Source organism: Populus nigra, chromosome 12 (genome assembly GCF_951802175.1).
Source record: "Populus nigra chromosome 12, ddPopNigr1.1, whole genome shotgun sequence".
NCBI classification, from domain to species: Eukaryota; Viridiplantae; Streptophyta; class Magnoliopsida; order Malpighiales; family Salicaceae; genus Populus; species Populus nigra.
Window position 1 is genome coordinate 14,103,994 of NC_084863.1, and position 21,801 is coordinate 14,125,794.

A 21,801-nucleotide genomic window follows, 5' to 3' on the forward strand; every position below is an offset into this window, starting at 1 on the left:
TATAAACATGCTTATTTTAGTATGAATAATTTATTTAAATTAAATAAAAAAAGAATTAGTTTCTTAATATTTTTATTTTTAAAAGGAAAAAAATCCATAATGTACGCGCTATCTCAAAGCCACGTCAGTGACACAATAAAGAAAACGGGAGCGTACAGGAATTGCAGTGTTTATCCTTTTTTTTTTTTTTTTTTTTTTGCCTCCTGTATATTTATTTATGTTATGCATCACCTCTCTGTCTCTATATATATCTCTCTCCTCGGCTACGTCTCTCTCAATTCTCTCATCACTATCTTCATCTCTTCTTCTCTCATACACGGCCATTGCTCTGTACCTTCCTGATACCCTTTGAAACTCGTTTCTCTCTTCTATCCATTGTATAACTCTCTCTCTCTCTCTCTCTCTCTCTCTCTTGTTAAAGAAAGCTGTGTTCTTTTTTGAATTTGCCATTGAAGCTTTGCTTTATCAATAAAGAAACTTTGAATCTTTTTTGGTACAAAGACCCTCAGAGTGTTTCTTTCTTTTTTAAACAGAACCAGACTTGAAAAATTCTTGGTATGTGTTTCTTTCTTTCTTTTTTAATGTATTCATCTGCTTCTTGTTTCTCTGTTACCATTTTTGTCTTTGCAAAGAAAATTTAGATCTCTTTAGTTTGTGTTGATGAGTTAATTCATGTTTTATGGGATCAAGTTTGTTTAGTGATTCATTCTTAAACTTCAGTTTTTGATGTTTTTGGCTTCTACAACGTGAAGATTGAGACGTTGTGTTATAATTTGATGAAACTGTGTTTCAACATATATATATATATATATATATATATATATATATATATATATATATATATATATATATATATATATATATATAACTCTAATGAGAGAAGTGGTTCATGTCATGTTTGTTTAAAAAGGAATCACTTGAAGTAATTGGTTTCGTCAGAAGGTTTTGTCTCGAAGCTTCATTTATGAAACCCGAGGAGGGCCCCCTTATTGGTTTTATTGGGATTGGCTTTGTTCTTGGGGATAGAATCATCTATTTCATTGATGTTGTGGGGAAGTTTTCTAGGCATGAAAACTTAAAATTTCTTCTAAGGTGGTTTCAGTTTTGTTTTTATACCATTCTTGTTGGCCACCTTCCTTCTTAGTTCTTATCCTCTTTGTTCTTTTCCTATCATCCGGTGGTTATAAAGTAATCTGAAAAATGGCTGAGAAATGTTGTGTTTTTGTGAGTAGATTTTGTTAGCAGTTATAAAACCATGCACAGCTGTTTTCTTGTCTTTGTAAGAATTATGGTTGCTCTATACTCTGTCTGTTGTTGGACATGGGCTGGCCTCGTTAGTTACTGGCTTTTTTTCTTTGTTAAGTTGAGCTGGATTGAGTAGTGGTTAAGTTAATTCAACATCTAGGTGAAGTTAATTCAACATCTAGGTTCAAATAATAAGGCAACGATACTTATTGATTGGAGGTGGAGTTAATTCAGGATCTTGGTTCAAATAATAAGGCCACGTTACTAGTTATTCGATTGATTAGAATAAGATGTGCTTGTAAAGTCATGTGATCATGGATCTGGTTCCTTTCCTTGCTTAATAGCATCCACTGTTGTATATTGCAAGGATAATTCGAAATGATTAGTGATAAAGTTCTCATCTCATGTACTTTTGGCTCTGCTGTCATAATTGATCTTGAAGAACGTTATTGTTATGTGCAAGGATATCATCAAGAGTTCTTTGTGTAATCTCATGGTTATATATCCTTGAGTGTGTTCTTTGGATGATAATCCTTGAAGTCGCTAGGATAATAAAACCAGATAGAAAATTCAAATTGTCCATGGAATAGAACTTTCCCATCTAGAGGTGATTGATGTTCTTAAGGAAAGACTCTTTTGCATCAAGGGTTTAATCTTTGATGATTTATTAGATGTGCTATCCTCTAATGATAGGTGCGGTGTTCACTTTTTAAGTTGAAATAGGAAGGTAGTTGGATGGCTGTTCTTATTCTGGCCTTATTCTCACCTACCAGAACAATCTTGTGCAGATCTCATCCAAGCTTGAAATCTTGAAAATCGGAGCCTTCCTTGTTTCTTCCAAGGTCCTTTAAAGGATAAGAACAGCCTACCCACTTGGCTAAAACTCTTCAATATATTGTTATACTTAATTTACTTCTAAGGCTTGGGTTTCTTTGATCTTCTTTTTTATATCACTTTGTAGAACAACCCATCTTAGTGTATTGTTTATGTTTGAACCATTTTATGCAACATACCATTCATGAATTCATTTGTTCGCCCCTGTAAAGATGGGACACCTTTGAATTTATTAATATATCTAACCTCCCCAAATACTGATGGTTATCAAAATATGCCTGCCTTCTTGCATAATTGTATTCCATTGTAGCAGAGATGACTGTTATTCTGATCCACTGATTTATGCCTAACCCTGTTTTTTTGGCATATTTTCAGATCCAAGGCAGCAAAAAATTCCCGACTTGAACCAGACACCATGGCCTTAGACCAATACATGGAAGAAACTGTGGCTCAAAATGATTATAATAGAGAAGATAAGCCATCGCTGCCAAACTGGAAATCTGTTTCTGAGACAGTCATAGACTCTGATGATAGCCGCTCCAGTGGTTTTGATTGCAATATTTGCCTAGACTCCGTGCATGATCCGGTGGTCACTCTTTGTGGTCACCTCTACTGCTGGCCCTGCATATACAAATGGCTTCATTTCCAGAGCATCTCGGCAGAAAACCAAGATCAGCACCCACAACAGCAATGTCCTGTATGCAAAGCCGAAGTTTCCCAATCTACAATAGTTCCACTCTTTGGCCGGGGCCAAACCACAAAACCCTGCAAGGGCAAAGCCCCCAATCTCGGTATAATCATTCCACGAAGACCTCCTGGTCGTGCATGTGGTTTTGACTCACCAAGATCACCTATTGCCACCAGCAGTCCTCGCGTAACACCGCAAATTCATCATCGGCATAATTATCCGCATCAATCGCAACACTACTATTCTCAGCCAGGGAGTAACTCTACTTCCCCGATGCGTAGCCCAGGGGGCTCTACATTGAACATGCCCGCGCTAGAGGTCGGGATGTTCGGCGAAATGATGTACTCAAGGGTCTTCAGTAACTCGATAACCAACATCCACAGTTACCCAAATTCGTATCATCTTGCTGGAAGCGCCAGCCCAAGAGTGAGAAGGCATGTAATGCAAGCTGATAGGTCGCTCAGCAGAATCTGCTTCTTCCTCTTCTGCTGTGTATTTTTGTGTTTTCTCTCTTTCTGACCGAAGCGTTTATGTTTTTTAGACGTCGTGTATACCTGTAATTACAAGTCCAAGATTATACAGATTCAGCTGGATGCGCTTTTAGATGTTAAGAAATTTTACTTATCCCGCGCTGCGATATATGTAATTATGAGTCCTTTATCATGAGCTTTATCTTGTAACTTGATGAAACGTACATCTTATCATGAGCTTTATTTTGTAAGTACTTGATGAAAAATCTTGCCCGTACTGTTTTGGCCAGATGAATGATCAAATATTTGGAATCTCTCTCTTTCTGAGAGTTAAGAACCAAGGAAGGAGTCGAGTATTTTTGAGGTTAGAGTTACCACTGGGACGAAGGCTCCCAATATTGTAAGAGTTGTAGTTTTGCTTGAAGCTGAGGTTTTCTTCCATTGACACGCATTTTCCTATAAAGAACTAAAATCTAAGCTCACCCCACGTTAACTCCGCCTGGGAAGCTTACCCTATCAGGAATGTCATATGCCTGCGCACTCAGACAAGTACCAAGATGGATGTCCTGTTCTCTGCATCAAATCCAACTACAGACAGAGATGCGCATTGGCTGGATGAGCATGAATGCAAAATCTTCTTATCTAGAACAAAGTTAAGTTGCACTGTCAGCACTGGCATTGATAGTCTGGTTAGCTACTTTCCACGAGTTAATTTGTGGTGGGGATCACGGCTCTATTAATTTAGCACCCCATGCCTTCAATGGAATGCCAAAGAAAAGTCCGCAGTGGCCCGAAATTAGATTTACTGAAATGTCAATTTTCACCCTGTAGTAGTATTGATGATGGCTGATGGGCATCAGCTGCCATGACTGTATCAAAGGATAAGATCTTCGAAACTTTAGAATTTGACATGTGGGAGGTTTTTTTTTTTTTTTTTTTTTTTTTTTTTTTTTTTATGTGGCTAATCTCAAGGTTGCATAAGATTATTTTAGTGGTTAAAGAAACAAACCTAGAAATAAGTGTCCGGATTCACTTAATCAAAGCATTTTCACTCATAAACTAAGTATATTAATGGGTTTGTGGAATTCTATGATATTAATATTAAGAGTTAGTTTGTTTTTATATTTTAAAAGAGTGTTTGAAAAAAATTAATTTTATATGTTTTAACATGCTAATATTAAAAATAATTTTTTAAAAATAAAATTATTTCAATATATTTTTAAATAAAAAATATTTTAAATAGAATAACTACCCCAATATAAAATAAACTAAAAAAGCAAATATAAATGATGGTGGTGTCTGTAGGTGGTGGACATGACATGGTAAAGAATATTGTGTGGGGTATATTACTAAAGTGATTAAACTCTAAAATTATAGCCTATATTATAGAAAAGTCAAGAAAAGATTATGACATTCTCTAAAAAATTTAAAATTCAATAATTGAGAGAAAACTCGGGTATTAATTATATTAGCTAAACTAATCAAATCCTTGTAAACCTTAACACTTAAATAAATATTATAATAAAAATAATTACGCCACACATAATAATCCAAGAAAACGTGTCATTTTAGCCTTGTAGATCTGAAAGTTGATCAAATTTGACTGATCGAGCTCAAGGCATGGGAAGGAGCCAAAAGAGGTCACTACCACCATTGAAATGAGGTCACTTCTCTCCTTATTTAACTCCGAAAGGTTGCAGCCAGGTTTGAATGGAGTTTGTGTCTCTCTAAAGCCAAAATAGCTCACATCCACCCCAAATGGAGCCTGAAATTATGTGTTTAAGAAAAATTAATTAAAAAGTTTTACATTTCAGCAATTTAAATTCAATGATTTCACTTTACAAATGAGTATTCGCGGGTAGGATTTATTGATATTTATATCATATCTACTATTTATGGGATATATATGTATGTATTTTATGTCGATGTTAATGTATTTATATATGTATTTCAAAAAATCTAAATATTTTCCAAATATATTTATATAATATAAATATATGTTTCGAGTTAGATTCAGACGGATTTCAGGTCGGTTTGACAATATTCATACTCTATCCATTATTCATCCGCTCCAAAAAATTCATACCTATTTAGATCGAGTCGGTTATCATCAGGTCCAGATTAAATTGTCATCCCTAATTATGAGGTTTGGTTGTCATAAAAAAAAGGGAATTTACATTTTATGTGGTCCTCAAAGTTTTTAATCTTGGCCATTTTCATTCCTTTATTGAAAGTTTGGATACTTTAACCCATTTGCTTTAAATTTGTGATTGTTTGGGTAATTCTTTATAAATTAATCTTTATTATATATGACAGAAATGTGTTGACAGATTGTTTTTATTAATATCTAATTTGTGATTCTTTATAAATTAATCTTTATTATACATGACAAAAATCTAATTTGTGATTTTTTTTTAACCCAGTTATACTCCCACGTTCTGCCTCCCATGAAGCTGCCACTTCCCCCATTTCCTGGCTGTCTACTTGTCAGCCCCAGCTGGCCAGTTTCTACTGCGTCAGCTGCTGACTTAGAAGGTCCATCATCTAAGTCCCCACGTCCATGCTAAGTCGCAAGCTCAAAGACTCACATTGACCATTGCATGCTGCCTGCCGAATTCATCTCTGCCTATGCAAGGCTATCGCAATCCATCGCTGCCGAATTCTAGGCAGTGTGCCTTCGTTGGCGCGTCCCAGCGCCTATTTTTCTTAACCCATGCCTTGGACAGTCCTTCGCCCAAGTTTTAGATCGCTGCCGAATTCACATCTACGTGCAGGCTGCCAATTCCTGCGCTGCCGAATTCGCATCTGCGTGCAGGCTCCCAATGTTGGCGCTGTCGAATTCCTCGACAACCCATGTTCTCGTCAGCCTATGCCCCTGACGAGTTTTCCCGCCTGGCTTGGACATTCCCTCGTCAAGCCCATATTCATCGACAATCTGCGTTGCCGATTTTTCTTTTGACGAACCTACAGCCGCACAAATCTGCGCTGCCGATTTCTCCCACTGATGGCATGGCTGCCAGCACCCTTAGGCCTTGTTTTGGCCAGCCTGCCGAAGTGTGCACCTCGTGCATGTTTAACACTGTTACATATATACTCAAGCAAAAGGAATGCCAAGATCAGACAGACAGTGTTCTTAGTAATTGAAAAGATTCCAGGCTATTATGAAGCTTTTCACTTAATAGAAATAAATAAAGATCCAAATCCTACCAAAACAAACGATTCAATCTTCTCTTTCTAAGGTTTACGAACAGTTTCCAGTAAACAAAACTATGTCGGACACCTCTTCCTTAACCATGAAGATGAAAGGATGATCTGCGATATAAAACATGGAAGTGGAGGTGGTGGACAAGGTTGTCTTGCACCTCCAACCATTATAAGAGCACAAGAAGCAGCAGCAGCTTCTGTACCTTCCTCGTTTACTTCAATAAAAGATTTGTGAAATATATGTGAAGCGTGCGTAAACCAGATGATTAAGAGGAGAGTTCACCATCTCAGTAAAATCCCCAACAAGCTTGAAATGCAATTTCAATCCCAATTTTTCCATTCTCTTCGAAGTTTCAAATCCATAAGAGAGCTTAAATTTCGGAACCCACTTCTTAGAAAGCTTTGAGATTCTTTTTTAAGAACATTGATTGATCAGAATTGAAATTTTGCATTAGTTCTTGCAGTCCATCATGTTTGTCAGGAAGAAAGATATGCATAGGAAATTGCTTGTTGTCTTGACAAATTTCATATCGAAGTTTGAGAATCTTGAAACCTTCAAATGATGCATAAAAATAGCTTTCCCTGATGCTTTTCATGAAAGGAACCTTGACAGTTGTTCAATCGAGGAGGTGAAAGTCTTCATGCTGAGTCCTTAAAGTGTCAAAAGGACGACACCATTGTCCTTTGAAGTAGAGAGTTCATTTGCAAGAACGAGTATCGTATCTTTATTGATGAAATTACCAGGTGTGATAAGATCTTTGACGAGTCCTTTTGTTTCATTTTCTGCCCACGATAGTTCACTTCCTTCCTCGCTCACCCTTCACAGAAAACAGAAAGAAAGAAAAAATGCACAACAGTTTATTATACTTCTTAAATTCTACTGATCACATAGAGGTTGATGGATATATCAGCAACATTTTCAGATTCAAGAAAGCCCAGCAATTGCTCCAAAGTACGGGCCTTCGAAGCCAGCATATTAAGCAAACAATTCAATGAAAGTGGAGATATAACGAAGTTTTTGTTAGGGTTTTCTTTGATTTCATTGATAATGACTTCACTAGCAAGACGCATGCAAAAATCCATGTTTTAAGTACTAGGGTTTGTATTCAACAAACAATGTATCGCTGCTGGTTTTAGACTCAAAAGTTTTTTTTTTATTTTAACGATGGCTTTTATAGCATACAAACCCTAGTCCTTAAATATCACTTAGGACCCACAATAGAACCGCTTGTTTTCTTGTTTTTTTTTTTTTTTTTTAATTTTTTGGGAAAATAAAGCGAATAAATCAGGACATTGACTGGATTACACCTAATTAACTCTCATCCAATTTAATTTAAAACCATTAATTTTTGTATGATTCGGGCAGGTATGTTTGCAAAGAATGGGCTGACATTTTACAATTTCCCAAGTTTCATAAACGCACACCTACGTCTTTCAGATTGTGGCCTTGTCATCCAAAATCGTTTCACACCAGCAAGGCTCTCGTTTATGCTTGTTTTAGTGAGTGGAATTTCACACCAGCAACGCACTCCTGGATGTGTAATGGATAGTAATGATGGTATTTTAGTGTTCTATCGACATGATGATGACAGTGTCTTATAAGCTGCAAATCTTGTTACAGAGCAAGGGCGGAAACTCCCTGATCTTACCACAAGAGTTTCGCATGTTCATAGTAAAAATGTACACATGCTTGACTCAAGGGTGTTTAAAGTTGTCATCCCTGCCACTCAGACTGATAAATAATACGATCTTTTGGGTTTGACCGTGGGAGTCGACATGTCAGGGAGAAATTTTGGTGTAACGTATACCTGAATGTGACCTGTCATGCATTTCTTTCCGAACATCGATCGATACCTGTTAATGGGGTTATTTACTCTTCGATGTCAGATACGTTCGTCTGAAATGGAGCTCTAATTTCTGTCTCAAGCCAGTAATTTATTTAGAATCTCAAGTTCTGGTTCTCAAATATTTGGATAGTTCGAAAGGTCGACCTTATACTTACAATCTGAAGACGGAACTGGTTCCTTTTATTGGCTCCTACCAACAGGGACAAACCTCTTAATTGTTCCAAATGGCTGCATTCCTTTATTAGAGATGGCTGATGAAATCGCACAGGAAAGATCTGCCGAGTTCAGATGAGGATGAGCCATAACAGTGGTTCTTGTGTTATTAACGATCGTATGTTCCTCACTAGAAAATTGAATCGGGGGCATAGTTGTTCTTATTCGGTGTTGCTACCGGTGTCCCTTCAGGGCTTGGCCTTCAATTGCTTTTGTAAAATGAAAAGTGATCAGTTTCTCAATAACATGTCATTGCTTTATTAAAATTCATAAAATCTCAAGAAAGTGCAATAAGTTTCAAGTGGATGGAAATATACAGTGAAAGAAATAAAATCAACCCACCCTAACCACTTTGAACGACAACTTCACTGTCTTCATTTCTTCAGAGGACCACTTTGAACGACAACTTCACTGTCTTCATTTCTTCAGATGGGAATTGGTCAAGGATTCTAGCATAGAGAATCATAGCTGGATAATGGCATTTTAACCAAAAAACACAAGCCAGCAATTACATCAAATAACTTCCCTTCAAATTTAACTCCTTTCTGAATCATATTTAAGAGGACAATGCCGCAAGAGGAAATTTGATTTAATCTTTACGCATAATATGTGAGGTTAACCTCAACCAACCCATGATTTAATATATATAGCAAGAAGAGAAATTGTCCCGCATATATAGCATCTATAGTCAGATATCACATGACAAGAAAAAAGGTAAACTTTATGCTTTACCAAAGACTAGTTAACATACCTCAACTGCAAGGGTAAAAGGATGTCCACTATGAGATATTCAGCTTACCAAAATATAATGGAAACAATCACATGATTCTTAGGCAATTTAGTTAGTTCTCCTCTCAAAACAGCATAAGTCAGCGCTGTACTCATCCTTGACCTCCATAAATGGTGTTTCTCCATTTAAGGTTAGATTATCAACTTCCATCTGACAAAAGGCTCTGGCAATGAGGTTTCATCTGTCAACAGTGTCCTTTAAATATCATTCTTACCTGGCAAGACAGGATGATTTTCACTGACAAACTTCAAAAATTCTTCAGATGCCTCTTCGTCTCCCTCACTTTCCAAATACCAAAGACATGTTTTCAAAGTGTAAGGATTTGGCTTCCATCCTGGTTTGCTTATTGAAATCGCTTTCTTTAATGTTTCTACTGCCTTTGCCATCTGACCACCAAAGTGATACCCCGTTGCCAAATGATCCCATGAGCTTGCTTCGAGCTGCATCCCACTCTCAACAATCTTGTTTACATACTCCTCAGCCTTTTTCCAAAGGCCCTTTCTGGAATAAGCTCTAATCATTGTATTTGGTATTCGAATGTCATAAAGTGTCTTACGTGATACCCACTCCTCTGAAATCCACTCAGCCCCATCAATATCACCCAACCTCATCAATGAGTTTATCATACATATATATGTTGAGTTGAAAATCCTCCCTGTATTCTTATATGAATTCCATACACGATATACTCCATCTTTATTCCCAGCAGAACCATATAAAGTAAGGAGCATTTCATAAGCATGTGCTTTTGTGGTACCCACCATTGGAACAGTTAATTCCTCTGCTCTCTTCAACATTGCTATAGATTTTTCTAATAGGCCAGCTTTTAAGTAACCATTCGCCACAGCAAAAAAAGTATGGAAGTCGATATTGATGAGAGAGTCTGTTTCCATCTTCATTAGAAGTTTCTCCATTTCCTCAATGTTGGAGGTGGCTACATATGCATGTAATCTGATGTTGAATGTGTAAATGTCACTATTAACCCCCTTTTCTTCCATCTCTTTCACTAGGGCCTCTAGTTTCTCATATCTTCCCATATGAGAATAGAGGCCTAGCATTACATTGTAAGAAAGAGTTTGTACAAGCCCCAACTCCCTCATCTTTTGCATCGTGGCCTCTGCTTTTTCCAAGTGCCTTTTGTGGGCATAGCAGTTTAAAAGGGCACCATAAACTTGGGTGCCTCTCAAATGGTCAGGGATACTGTTATAATATTCCTCTGCTTGTTCTAAGCCATGAACTTTTGAAATCAAATCCAGCCGAACCGCAAAGTCTCCGGGTGATTGTTCAGAGCCCCTTTCATCACTCATCCATTGTGAAATCTAACACAAAATAGAATGAAGATTCAAAAATAAAGATTATACAATCGTATCTCACTTATCAAAGACAAACCAAAGACCAATTAAATCGATAATCAGTCTTGCTAACTTTATTTTGGCTCCATTTAGCATATAAAATTGTACAGAACTCAATATACTGTACATGCATGAAAAACATGCAATAGAAGGTAAACAAATCGATATCATTAACCTCATTTACAACAAGATCTTATCTCTTTATTCTACTCTTTCCACAACTGATAATCGTGTTTATTTTCGACCATATTAACTCATTATTTTATGCACCCCTAATGAGTGACTTTTAGATACCAAATTATTAGTGTAACATCAAAAAATTTGAAAGTTATAATCTTTATATATACCTAAAACAAGTAATTCATGAAGCTATACCAAACTTTCCACGAGCTCTCATATTAGCCTATCAGTGAGCCCTTATAAAGGTATATCCACGAGCTTCAAAGGAACAAACTCATGTCCCTAAGTGAGTTGAGCTTTATCTAACTCAAGCTAAGCTCATTTATCAAGCTTGGCTCCTACTACCTCAAATTACAGACAAGATAAGTATAGTTGTTTAATCAAAACAAATATCAAGAACCATCAATCTTATTAGCCAACAAATCATAACATCCAACAATTCAATTTAAAACAGCAAAGAAAAAGAAAGCCTTTTACAAAATCTCCTAGACAAGTACTAAATCAAAACAGAAAAAGAAAATAAAAAAAGAAGAAATTTACCATTTTCATTAAGACCCAGAATTTCAATCTTTATGGTCTACACAAAAGAAAAATGCAAATGGATTGTTAAATATTGAAAGACCTGAAGGGCATGGCTAAAGCGGCGATGTCTGCGAAATAGCTTGATAAAGTTTTGAAGATCAGATTGTTTAATGGAATTGCCTTCCTTAAGCCATTGCTCTATAACTGGAATTATGGAGACCTTTGGATTTCCAGCCCTTGAAATCCTAAGTTTCAAAGAGTCTTTCCGTTGTGTACTTGTAGAAAAAGAGAGAGCCCTTAAAAATTTATAGAGGAAATAATAACCTTGGTGATGCTGCTGCTGCTGCAGCCATGGCCTGGGGTTTGATCTCGAGAGAAGATTCATAATCGTAAGAGAGAAATGGGAGAGAAGATGATTGATGGCTTTCAGGGTTCTTTCAGGGTTTAAGAGGCCATTTTAGTTTTAGTTTTAGGGTTAATGGATTGGACTTTAGGATATCGTTAAAAGGCTTTGGTACATGGTAAAGTTTGGGTAAAAGCCCATTTACTCTCTCTCTCTCTCTCTCTCTCTCTTTTATTTTTTATTTTTATTATGAAGAGGTCCATGGCTATACAATGGACTGATGGAGAGTAATCTCTCTTGATCTTTTATTATTATTATTATTATTATTATTATTATTATTGAATTGTTAACGTCTTTACTCTTCTATCCTACAAAAAGACTCACATTATTTAAGGAGCTTCCTCTTCTTCCTTTTTTTTTATTCAATCCTCCTCTCTTTTATTTTTCCTTTTCTACTTTCCCATATTTTTTTATTCTTTATTTTATTTTATTTTCATTCTTAAACTTTTTAATTGTTATTCAAATTACCTTTAAATCTATCAAAAGTCAATTAAATTACATAAAAACAACTCATATAGTTTAATTTTAAACTCGTATTTCACAAAAAATCTGGTCAAAAAGTTTTTTACTTATCAATTTTATCTTTTTTTCTCAATTTCATTCTCAAACAAGTTATTTTTAAACTGATCAAGTTAACTGGATTACATCAGAACAACTCATTTATGATTTAGTTTTAAACTTAGGTTAGTTAGGGAATTAAATTAATAATAATGCCAAATAATTTTATATCGACCAAATATTTTTTTTTAAAACAAGCATGCATCTATACTAATATTTTCACAAAAAATAAATTGAAGTATTTTTTTCTTGTTTTAGAATTTGAACCCTGCATGGTAATGTAGAAAACTTGTTAAAAAAAACCCAATCTGGTCATCCATGAAGAAAATGGGATTATGGGACTTAAGTAGACTAAGCTTGTCAAGGCAAGGCAAATTCCCAGAAATCAATATTCAATACAAATCCTCAAACTCTTATACAATGACATATCTTGCAAGAGTTATATATTCGCAGGGAAGATCAAAATTAATATAACAAAATATATTATTAAAAAGCCTATTTATTTAAAATAAAATTATTATACTATTTTATATTTAAATACTAAATAATATAAAAATTTAAAATGTTTTGCAGTTACCCGAGCCTAGCCCATGCTTGCTTGCCTCCTCCTTGTTCCGCCCTCGGATGGACAGATTGAATTAACTGATCTTAGAAAATTCAAATTCACTTGTTATCAAATATTGGGATTAAAGAAAACATCAAGAACTAGAACATGGATGAGATAAACTTGTTTGTTGGCGGATGTAACCCATGTTTTGCTTAGGCCTCGCAAGTTGCAACAAGAAAATGATCATTCTTCATTTAGCAGCAGAGGTGAACAAAAACTGGATTCAGAACTTGGAAGACACCCAGCACATGACCGTATCTCAAGTTTTCACCCAAAGCTCCATTCACATAGGAAGATGAATCCAGCCAGCAACATAAAGGTGGCTGCCTATCCACAATGCATTATAATGTTTAAGATTTTCCATTATATTTCTCGACAAACTAAAACTGATGTCACAGCTTCAAGTCGGACACAAATCTTGCTGCATTATGTATAAAAAAGAATGCCCCACTAGCGAAGTTAGAAAAAACTCCCAATCCTGAATTTCATAGGCAGTTGAATACCAGATAATTGCTGCAATAGAAAATATTTTCACCTTTTACCAGAAATCATGCATCATAATTCAGCGCTGTCATTATCTTTAACCTCGGAGAAAGCAGGTGTTTCTCCATTAAGAGTCTGACCATCACCTTCCAGATCAAGTGCTCTGGCATGGGAGTTTCCTTTTTTTAGTACAAGGCTTTAATTTATCATACATAGCTGGAGAGAAGAGAAAATGTTCCCTGACTAACTTCGAAAGCTCTTCTTCTCTTTCGACAACTCCCTGACCTTTTTAACCCTGAGGCATGCAGTCAATGCATAAAAATTTGGCTTCCATCCTGGTTTACTTATTGAAATTGCTTTCTTTAATGTTTCTGCTGCCCTCACCATCTCACCACCAAAAAGATATCCAGTTACCAAATGATCCCAAGAGCTTGGAGGAAGCTCCATCCCACTACAGTCTTTTTTACCAATACCTTAGCCTTTCGTCAAGGACCCCTCTTGGAAAAACCAGTAATCATCAAATTTGGAATTTGAATGTCAAAGGACATCTTCCTCGATGCTCACTCTTTCCAAATTTCCTCAGCACAATCAAAGCCATCCAACTTCATCAATGAGTTTATCATACGTTGATAGCCCGAGTTGAAAAACCCTCCTGTATCCTTGTACTACTACCATAAACGATATACTCCTACTCTATTCCCAGCAGCACCATATCCTTGTAAGGAGAGCCTCATAAGCAAGCCTTTTTGAGTTACCCCTTGTTTGGGAGATTAATTGCTCAGCTCTCTTCAACAATGCTAGAGTTTTCTCAATTAGTCCAGCTTTCAGGTAACCATTTGCCACAACAAAACAAGTATTCCAGTCAATGCTGATGAGAGGATCTGTTTCCATCTTGTTCAGAAGTTTATCCATTTCCTCAATGTTGGAAGAGGCTACATAAGCATTCAGCCTAATGTTTATACACGTCACCATTGCTTCTCTTTTCTTTCATCTCTTTCACTAGAGCATCTAATTTCTCATGCTTCCCCATCTGAGAATAGAGGCTTAGCAATAAAATTACAAGGTCGTGCCTGTACAAATTCCTACTCCCTCATCTTCTGCATCAGGGCCTCTGCATTTTCCAAGCACTTTTTGTGTGCGTGTCCAAAAGGGTACCATAAGCCTGGACACCCCTAAAACGATCTGGAATCGTTTTCCAAGCACTTGTTCCATACCATGAACTTTTGAAATTAAGTCCAGCCGGACTGCAAAGATTCCAGTTGATTGGTCATAGCCCCTTTCGTCACTCATCCATTGTGATATCTAGCATAAAATGAAATGCAAGATTCTTGAATAAATAACTACGATTTTAAAATCATATTTCACTGATGAAGAATATCATATCTAAAAATACAAATGGTGATTAAGTGCAACCACAACAAATATCAAAGAACCCTCAATGCTATAAGCCCAAAAATTTTGTAAAATCCAACAATTCAAACTAAAAGAGCAAGAAAAAAGATACCCTTGAAGAAAAAATGCGTGACTAGTACACAAAGAATCAAAATTTATACAATTTGCAAGCAAACCCAAAAATCCAACTTTATGAAATACCTAAGGGCATGAGAAAGGCTTTTTTTTTATACCAAAAAAACTCGTTTTAAACCTATTTTTACCTAAAGACACTTAATAAACATCTTTATAATGTCAATAAACTAAATTATAAATCAAAACACCCCTAAACTTGTAAAAAAAACACAAAATCAAACTGGAAAAAAATTCTTCACAAAATCAAACCGGGAAAAGAATCTTCTCCCACTCCCAATCTATGTTTTCTGGCAAGGAGAAGTGCAAAGAACAACTTAATGAAATTCCTCTCGTCGAATGAGATCTTTTGACACCAAGACCAACTTTTTTGGTGGTTAAAATATGGTCAACTGATGATTTTTTTTATCTTTGCCATTATCCGATGACTTTTTTTCTCCTCTATCAGAGGGATCGAAAAATGACAAATAAAGTTTTGAACCAAAACAACAAAGTGAAAAACTACAGGGACCAAAAACAGTTTTTTCCAAATCTCTAGGAAAAAATGTCAGAAAGACGCTGGATAAATAAAAGATTTAAAAAACAATCAATTTTTTTTTTTAGCCTCATTCTCCAATCTGATCTTAAATGCCAAGAAAGTTTTTTGATACCGCAATAACCGCATTGAAAATAAATTAAAATAATTTTTTAGACTCAATGACAAAACAACAAATTTTCTAAGAATAAAATATAAAAAGTAAAATTGAGGGATTGAATTAAAAAACATAAAATTCCAGGAAAAAAAATTATTGTTATCCATAATGATTTGGGGAAAAGTTTAATGGGGAAATGACATGCCCTTTAGTTTTTATTTATTTATTTATTTAAATTAATTTTAATACGCTCATGAAATATTGCGTATTTCATACCCAAATGCATCTAAGAAAATCCCGCTATAACTATGCTGGGTCTAAAATTTGAGTTATCTCTGTATATGCATATGCGAGACAAATCAAATATAGAATTTTGAGCTCTCTAAAAAGTTAACGGAACTTCATAAAACTTATCGTGAAGTTTTCATTCCGTACATGTCAAATCATGAATTAGTAATTACATGTAATCTCCAAATAAATCCAAATTGTTATTTCAAGCCTTCTCTTTCTTTAGAATGGAATATTTACAGAATCCCGATCAAACTTTATTCCATGGTATTTACCTCTTTCTTAGTCTTAAACAAGTCTCCCAAGAGAGTTTGATTTATCCTTGATTTATATTTCAAACTTATGACCTCAAACTAAAAGAATCTTCTTTCATACCTTCTAAACAAGATGTTGGGTAAATACGATGTTTACTCTTTCTTATTCTTACTGTTGTCGAAATTAAAATATTATTAACACACATTATGAATTAAACCAATTCTTTGGGACACATACGTAGCAACAATGCTTTCAGAAATTACTCTGAAATGGGAATCCATTTCATGTTGGGGGTAAATAAGATGATCCAATTCTCGTCACTTCAATCTATAATTCCAAATAAAGCTAATCTTCTACAGCTGAAATTAGTATTTTGCATGTTTTAAAGGAAGTGTGTTAAAAATTTCAATCCAGAGAATAGGTGGAGAGAACACAATGCGTGCAGCATAAAGAAGCATGAATGGATTGGTCAGTGTTGTTTTAACTAAATTCAGAAGCCAGCAATTCCAGCAGATGGCATAGCTTCGAATTGAGGATCTTGGTTTATGTACAAGTCTACAAACGCAAGTCAAATGACAGATGTTGAATATATTTATATAAAAATGGTCATTCCAAGGAAGGGCTGGCCTCAATATGCTCTACTTTCATTAACATGTGCGAGGAAGATGGGTAATATTATCCCTACTTCTATGCTTGATAATGACCACAACAAAAAATGAAAAAAACCAAGATGAAACTACACTTTCACAAATGACATACCATTCTTTCGCAGTCAGTTTACTTCTCAAAACATCATATTTCAGCACTATCTTTGTCTTCGAACTCTGTGGCAGCAGGTGTTTCTCCAGTAAGAGCCTGGTCTTCACCTTCCACATGATCAAGGGCTCTGGCACACAGGTTTTCTTTGTCAATGATACTGCTGTTTAACCTATCATAAGAAACTGATGATAGATGACAATGTTCCTTAAGTATCTTCAGAAGGTCTTTTATCTTTTTCACATCTTCCCGACCTTTCAAATACTCAAGACATGCAGCCAAAGTATACACATTTGGCTTCCAACCTGGTTGACTTATTGAAATTGCTTTCTTTATTGTTTCCGATGCCTTCAGCATCTGACCTCCTACATGATATCCAGTTGCTAGACGATCCAATGTGCTTGCTTCAATCTTGATCCCACTCGCTACAATCTTGCCTGCAAATGCCTCAGCCTTTTCCCATTGGCCCTTTTTGGAATAAGTACTGACCATCACATTTGGAATTCGAATATCAAAAATTTTCACAATGGAAACCCACTCTTCCCAAATCCTCTCAGCACCATCAACATCATCCAACTTCAGTAATGAGTTTATCATGCAAAGATAGCTCGAGTTCAAGGACTTCCCTTTAGTTTTGTACAAATTCCACACACGATACACTTGTTCTTTATTCCCAACAGCAGTATATAAAGAGAGAAGAGTTTCACAAGCAAACCTTGCTGACTTACCACTGATTAGTTGTTCTGATCTCCACAACATTGTCAAAGTTTTATCAATTAGGCCAGCTTTCAAGTAACCATTCGCTGCAACAACATAAGCATACCAGTCAATGCTGACAAGAGGATCTGCTTCCATCTTCATCAAAATTTTCTTGACTTCCTCAATGTTGGAAGTGGCTACATAAGCATTCAACAAAATCTTGTATGTGATATTGCTAAAACAAATGCCCCACTTTTCCATCTCTTGCATTAATACCTGTATTTTCTCATATTTCCCCATCTGATAATAGAGGTTTAGCATTACATTATAAGACAGCACATTTCTTACAAACCCCATCTCCCTCATTTTTCGCATTGTGGCCTCCGCTTCCTCCAAATGTTTATTGTGCGCATAGCAGTTTAAAAGAGCACCATAAACCTCCAAGCCTCTCAAACTCTCAGGAACGCTATTAAAATATGTCACAGCTTGTTCCAAGCCATGAACTTTCGAGATTAAATCCAGTCGAACTGCAACATCTCCGGGTGATAAATTATGCCCCCTTTGGTCACTCATCCATTGTGATATCTAACACAAAACAAAATACTTAAACAAATTCCAAGGGAACCAAAAAATTTAGGATGTTATACTAAATATCAAACATTTAGCTACTTGATTAAGTGGAAAAATCAGTTTCAAAATACTACTATAGCCTGCACAAAACTTTCAACTAAAGCTATAAGGCTACTCAACGATCTTTTCAACAAAAACTAAAACAATTACCAATTTGCAATGAAACCCAGAAATTCAATAGCCATAAAAGACAGATTGAATCTATGCAAAGCATCAAATGCAGATTTAACAATCAATAACTAAATGGGCACAAGCAAAAACACTAAAATAAGTAGATAAAAGAGAGAGAGACCTGAAGAGCGTGGCTAAAACGATGGATTTTACGGAGTTTTCTGATGAAGTGTTTGAGGTCACTATTTGTAACCACTTGGCCTTCTTGAACCCATTTTTCTATAACTGGAATAACAGGGACCATCGGATCTTCCACCATAGAGATCCTACGGTTAAGAGAGTGGGATATAGCGGTTATGTCTGTGGAAAAGCAAAGAGCCCTTAAAACTCCATGAATGTGAAGGCATAAACTTGGGTTTGATCGAACAAAGAGACTCATTTCATGGAGCAAAAACAGAGAAATCTTCGAGCTCTTGAGTTGTGGAAGGCTTTTGTTTTGTGGGTTTTAGAAAGGGTTTTATTTGAGTAAAGTACAGTTTAGTCCCTATTCTAGAACACATTATGAATTAGTCCTCCATTTTGAAAACTCTATAATTTAATTCATCGACTCTTGCTTACTGTTGTCGTATTTAAAATATTTTGGTTTTCTTCTAAATTCTTACCATGTTGGTTTTTATATATCAATTAAAATCATAAAAATGTACATTTAGGATTTAGAAAAAATTATATATAAAAAATGTTTACAAGAGACTAAGATATAGCCTTATAGGTTTTAAAAAGGAGTGAATTGTAATTGAATTGACAATCCAGGGACCAAGGAATCAAAACTATAAAAATACTTAAAAACAAGTCAATTAAGTCCAATAATTAAAATCTAAAAAATAATAAAATTATATCAAAATTAATCAAATTATTAAATCATAGCCTTTATTTATATATATATATGGAATCATTAGTTATTGCCTTAAATATTATCTTTGACTCTCTTAGATGAATAAATATTCAAAAAAAATTGTTGTTCCGTTGACCAGTATGAATATTAATTTTTGTTAATTTTTTAGAGTTTATCAAGAATTTTCAATTATATTACTAAATATCAGTAATCAAAATAAAAAGAATTAAGAAATAGTTTTAGATTTTGATTTATCAAGAAATATTTTTCTAACCATTAACTATTTAAAGAATCCATGAAAATATTGATTATTAAATATATAGTACGATACCAAGAAAACTAATAATCAAATATATGTAAAGAAAAACATATAACTCTATAAATGTAATAAAACATTTTAGTATCTTGTTCATTAAAAAATAATTCATTAATAATTTCCAATAATGAAAAAAAGGAGATATATAACAACATTTTCAACTTTTTTTTCATTATTTTTAGTAATTTTTCCTCGATAGCAATAGTTTTTATTCGAATATTATTCCTACATAGCATTTGATTGGGTTCTAAACTCTTGGAATTTTTCTTTAATTTTTACTTTCGTTTTAATATTTTTATAAATTGATATACACTTGCAATGTAGGTGTAGAAAACACTAGTGGAGTAAAGATTTAACTTCCAAAGTTGCAGTGTGTCTCATTCTTGATACAGCACAATCTGAGAAGCTTCTGAGCCTCTTGTTGTAGTGGAGCTTCTGTTTCAGGAGTCTTGCTCCATAGCAATGGTCATGCTGAACTGGTGAGCATCTCACATGGCAATAATGACCTGTGTCATTGTGTCGCAGAGTTGACAGACATCATGTCTCTCGCAGCGGTGGCGAGTCTAAAGCCAAGCTGAAGGCCGCAGCACCTTTACGAATTGCTCTAACCCATGTTTTGCGTAGGCATCCACCACAAGGTTACAGTTCAAAGCATAACTTAGCAAACAAGTAGATAAAGGATTTTGCTGATGAAAGCTTGTACAAATCTTTCCATTTTCCAGTTTAACCCAATCCACTCGTTCGGAGAGTTATTTATTCTACAGCAGATGTTCCCAGAATACCTCTAGCGGAGAGGATTTACTATCAGCCTATTTTGGAAATTAATCTATCTGATGCAGAAGGGAAGAACTTGCATCAGTATTTCAATTCCTGATCAAGTTTGTGTCAAGAACTCGTTTCCTGATCAAGTTCAACCAAGAGGGTAGACCAAAAAATATATATGCATTATAATCTTAAACTTGGTTCTGATATTTATCATAGTGATCTTGACGATCTTCGACATTTATCACATTCTCTTGCTGGGATATGTACAAGAGCATGTCAGGCCACAGAAGTTAAAAAGGAGACCTCAGCTAGAAAGCTAATAAGCTAGTTGTTTGACAACAGATTATTTTCTCTGTTTTGTTTTTGATAAATCAAAATTCAGAAATGAATGTACTCAAAATCCAAATTCAATACATGTCTTTAATTCATCATAAATAGCTGGTTTGAAATGACAATGCTCCATGACTAACTTGGAAAGCTCTTCTGCTGCTTCCCACAACTCCCTGGCATTTCAGACATGCAGCAAAAGCCTTAGTATTCGGCTTCCATTCTGGTGTACTTATTGAAATTGCTTTCTTCATTGTTTCGGCTGCTTTCACCATATGACCAGCAACACAGTATCCAGCTGCTAAATGAACAAATGAGTCTGCATTGAGCTCCATCCCACTACTCTCTACTATCCTTACAAATGCCTCATCCTTTTCCCAAAGACCCTTCTTTGAATAACCAGCAATCATTGCATAAACCATGTCTTCATTGATAACCACTCCTCCCAAACCTCCTCAGCAACATCTTTGCCATCTGACTTCATCAATAAGCTTATCATATGTAGATAGCTTGAATTATTAAAACCAGCTGAATTCTTAAAGAAATTCCAAAAACGATATTGTTCATCCTTACTGCCAGTACCAGCATACAATGAGAGGAGATTCTTATAAGCATATCTTCTCTCATTAAACTTGATTAATTGTTCTGATTGCTTCAACATTGTCGAAGTTTTTTCAGTAAAGCTAGCTTTCAAGTAACCCTTCGCTGCAGAAACACAAACTTTCCAGGTGATCCGAGGATCTCTTTCCATTTTCATCAGAAGTTTCTCCATTTTCTCAATATTGGAAGAAACTGCATAAACATTTTCTCAATATTGGAAGAAACTGCCCTTGTCTTCCATCTCCTGCATCAGAATATCTACATCCTCATATTTTCCCATCTTGGAATAGAGGCTTAGCATCCAATTGTAAGACAATGCTTTTGCTAACCCTAGTTCCTTCATTGTCTGCATCATGGCCTCTGCTTTTTCCAAATGCTTATGGTCCACATAGTAGTTTAAAAGAGTATCGCAAAGGTGCATTCTCCGATGGTAAGGAAGGCTGTAAAAATATTTTTCTGCTTCTTCTAAGCCATGGATTTTAGATATTAAGTCCAGCTGAACCAACATGTCCCCCACTGTTTTTTCATAGCCTCTTTGCCTCATCCTTTCTGATATCTAACACAAAAATGGGATTTAAGAGTTCCAGTTACATAGTCACATTTCTCTGAT

General features: G+C 35.4%; 4 protein-coding genes and 1 pseudogene across 7 annotated transcripts; 1 reads left to right on the top strand and 4 right to left on the bottom strand.

Annotated features, from left to right (window-relative positions):
* The first annotated feature begins 864 nt into the window (after positions 1 to 864).
* Positions 865 to 3,491, top strand: LOC133670228 (E3 ubiquitin-protein ligase RMA1H1-like). The gene is made up of 2 exons (XM_062090744.1): positions 865 to 1,092; positions 2,455 to 3,491. Exons 1-2 carry the CDS (start codon positions 890 to 892, stop codon positions 3,284 to 3,286), a joined length of 1,035 nt encoding a protein of 344 aa, XP_061946728.1. The 5' UTR covers positions 865 to 889; the 3' UTR covers positions 3,287 to 3,491.
* A 4,864-nt stretch (positions 3,492 to 8,355) lies between these two features.
* On the bottom strand, positions 8,356 to 11,831 carry LOC133669303 (pentatricopeptide repeat-containing protein At2g20710, mitochondrial-like). Of its 3 annotated transcripts, XR_009833870.1 has the most exons (4): positions 11,446 to 11,831; positions 9,253 to 10,610; positions 8,844 to 8,969; positions 8,356 to 8,710 (listed from the first exon to the last, which is right to left on the bottom strand). XR_009833870.1 is itself a non-coding variant. In XM_062089390.1 (2 exons), exons 1-2 carry the CDS (start codon positions 11,728 to 11,730, stop codon positions 9,489 to 9,491), a joined length of 1,407 nt encoding a protein of 468 aa, XP_061945374.1. In that variant the 5' UTR covers positions 11,731 to 11,831; the 3' UTR covers positions 8,736 to 9,488. The 3 variants fall into 3 exon arrangements, 2 of the variants coding, with proteins under 2 accessions (XP_061945374.1, XP_061945375.1); XM_062089390.1 differs by lacking the exon at positions 8,356 to 8,710 and having other exon boundaries at positions 8,736 to 10,610; XM_062089391.1 differs by lacking the exons at positions 8,356 to 8,710; positions 8,844 to 8,969 and having other exon boundaries at positions 9,110 to 10,610; positions 11,364 to 11,704.
* Positions 11,832 to 12,625: 794 nt separating this feature from the next.
* Positions 12,626 to 16,376, bottom strand: LOC133669027 (pentatricopeptide repeat-containing protein At2g20710, mitochondrial-like; annotated as a pseudogene).
* Positions 12,626 to 18,768, bottom strand: LOC133669335 (pentatricopeptide repeat-containing protein At2g20710, mitochondrial-like). 2 transcript variants are annotated; one of them, XR_009833882.1, is made up of 4 exons: positions 18,473 to 18,768; positions 16,855 to 18,135; positions 13,449 to 14,698; positions 12,626 to 13,334 (listed from the first exon to the last, which is right to left on the bottom strand). XR_009833882.1 is itself a non-coding variant. In XM_062089429.1 (3 exons), the coding sequence occupies exons 1-2, from the start codon at positions 18,728 to 18,730 to the stop codon at positions 16,888 to 16,890; spliced, it is 1,506 nt and encodes a 501-aa protein (XP_061945413.1). In that variant the 5' UTR covers positions 18,731 to 18,768; the 3' UTR covers positions 12,626 to 14,698; positions 16,855 to 16,887. The 2 variants fall into 2 exon arrangements, 1 of the variants encoding a protein (XP_061945413.1); XM_062089429.1 differs by having other exon boundaries at positions 12,626 to 14,698.
* A 1,924-nt stretch (positions 18,769 to 20,692) lies between these two features.
* On the bottom strand, positions 20,693 to 21,363 carry LOC133669719 (pentatricopeptide repeat-containing protein At2g20710, mitochondrial-like). The gene is made up of 2 exons (XM_062089953.1): positions 21,043 to 21,363; positions 20,693 to 20,980 (listed from the first exon to the last, which is right to left on the bottom strand). Exons 1-2 carry the CDS (start codon positions 21,361 to 21,363, stop codon positions 20,693 to 20,695), a joined length of 609 nt encoding a protein of 202 aa, XP_061945937.1.
* Positions 21,364 to 21,801: the final 438 nt, after the last annotated feature.